We start from the raw sequence: 1684 nt of genomic DNA, 5'->3' as shown, positions 1-1684 counted from the left end.
ATACAAGCAAGCTCCTGAGACCCCCTCCCCCGAAGAAGAACCCTAGGAGAACATTATTCCCAACCCTAGAAGTAGGGCCACCCCCACACTGGAAGGGTTAAGTCCTCGTTTTCATCTAAGGGGTAAAATAAAGTTATACTCACCCGAATCCCGGCGCCGACTAGCTGTGCCGGCGCTCCCTACACCGCAGCAACGGCATGTCCCTCGGCGTCCTCAACTCCAATATACAGTGTACTGGACATGAAGTCTCAAGGATCCTCAGACCTCCAGAGCAGAGGGGGAGGGACGCAGGCTCTGCCCTCCAAAGCGTCCTCTTCATGTCCAGCGACAGACCTCTAGCAACCCATCCACTCTATGGTTCAAAGCCGCGGGCCTTTCCTCCAAGTGGTCTATGACCGAGTGTCCATGTGTCATGGTGACCAGATCCCTTCCAATCCCCATAAACCAGCCAGACAAGGTTCACAGATCAAGGTCATGGCTGGGACAGGTTGAGGAGCAGGACCTGTCACAGAGAACAAGGCTCCGGACACAACTGCATGGTCCAATGGGATGGCAGGCAGGACAATGGCGGACCAGATCCACAAATGGGGAGGCTCGCTCGCTTTCCAAGTCCTCCTCAAACAGCTGCACCACCTACAGGTGCTTGGGAGGTACAAACATCTGGCCAAAATGTTTCCTTAAAGGATCCTAGACCGGGAACAGCGAGTGCACGGGGAAGGTCCTGGTGCCCAAGGAGCCTACTCACCAAGTGAGCCATCAGAGACTGAGGCAATGCCGACGGCTCCCGACCTGGAAACGGCGGCACGGCTAACTTTTACAAGGACGCGGTGCCTGCACAGTGCCAAAAGCAGAACCTATTGCCTGAAGAGAACAGGGGGTGACACCCCCCTCAGGTCCCTCCAGACCACATCTTCTCCCCCACCAATAGAGAACAGAAGGTGACACCCCCTCCCCCCCAGGCCACATCTTACCTGAATTTTATCTTCTCCCCCACCAAAAGAGAACAGAAGGTGACACCCCTCCCCCCCAGGCCACATCTTACCTGAATTTTATCTTCTCCCCCACCAAGAGAGAACAGAAGGTGACACCCCCTCCCCCCCAGGCCACATCTTACCTGAATTTTATCTTCTCCCGCAGGATATGTCCCATCCAGGCTTCCATGAACACACCCGCTGCCACACACACCGCCGGCACCTGTTCCTCCAGACGCAGTGAAGTTACCCCATCCAGGACCGGGACCACCACCGCGCTGACCGCAGCCTCGGCGTACTCGCTGGGTGCCAGATCCGGGCCTAGATACAGACTACAGTGTTATCATATGACAGGAGGAAGAAGACCCCACAGCAGCACATACCCCAAGCTTGGCCCCTCACCTGTTACCAGCTTCCCCCTCCAGTGCCGCCCCGCTGGCATCATGTGCTGGAAGAAGTCCTGGGCCCTCCGCGAACACACAGAGCCCAGAACATGAGGCAGAGAGACCACCAGGCCCTGCAGAGAGGAGGCCACAGGTTATCAGGGGAGGAGAGAGAAGGAGGGGGGTATACAGAGAGGGGGCACCTTACCCAGCTGAGGGGGCACCTTACCCAGCTGAGGGGGCACCATACCCAGCGGAGGGGGCACCATACCCAGCGGAGGGGGCACCTTACCCAGCGGAGGGGGCACCTTACCCAGCGGAGGGGGCACC

General features: G+C 58.0%; 1 protein-coding gene across 1 annotated transcript in view; it reads right to left on the bottom strand.

The window, feature by feature from the left end:
- The window catches only part of CCDC142 (coiled-coil domain containing 142), a 30955-nt gene that overhangs the window by 6121 nt on the left and 23150 nt on the right, over positions 1-1684 (bottom strand). The window contains exons 5-6 of the mRNA XM_018574578.1: positions 1374-1488; positions 1115-1292 (exon numbers count right to left, since the gene is read on the bottom strand). Coding sequence (XP_018430080.1) covers positions 1115-1292; positions 1374-1488 — 293 coding nt within the window. The remainder of the gene's footprint in view (positions 1-1114; positions 1293-1373; positions 1489-1684) is intronic.

The sequence above is a fragment of the Nanorana parkeri genome, unplaced genomic scaffold (genome assembly GCF_000935625.1).
Source record: "Nanorana parkeri isolate BGI_ZX_2015 unplaced genomic scaffold, ASM93562v1 scaffold3057, whole genome shotgun sequence".
Taxonomy (NCBI): domain Eukaryota; kingdom Metazoa; phylum Chordata; class Amphibia; order Anura; family Dicroglossidae; genus Nanorana; species Nanorana parkeri.
Note: the sequence above shows the minus strand (reverse complement) of the source record. Positions and strands in the feature narration are given on the sequence as shown.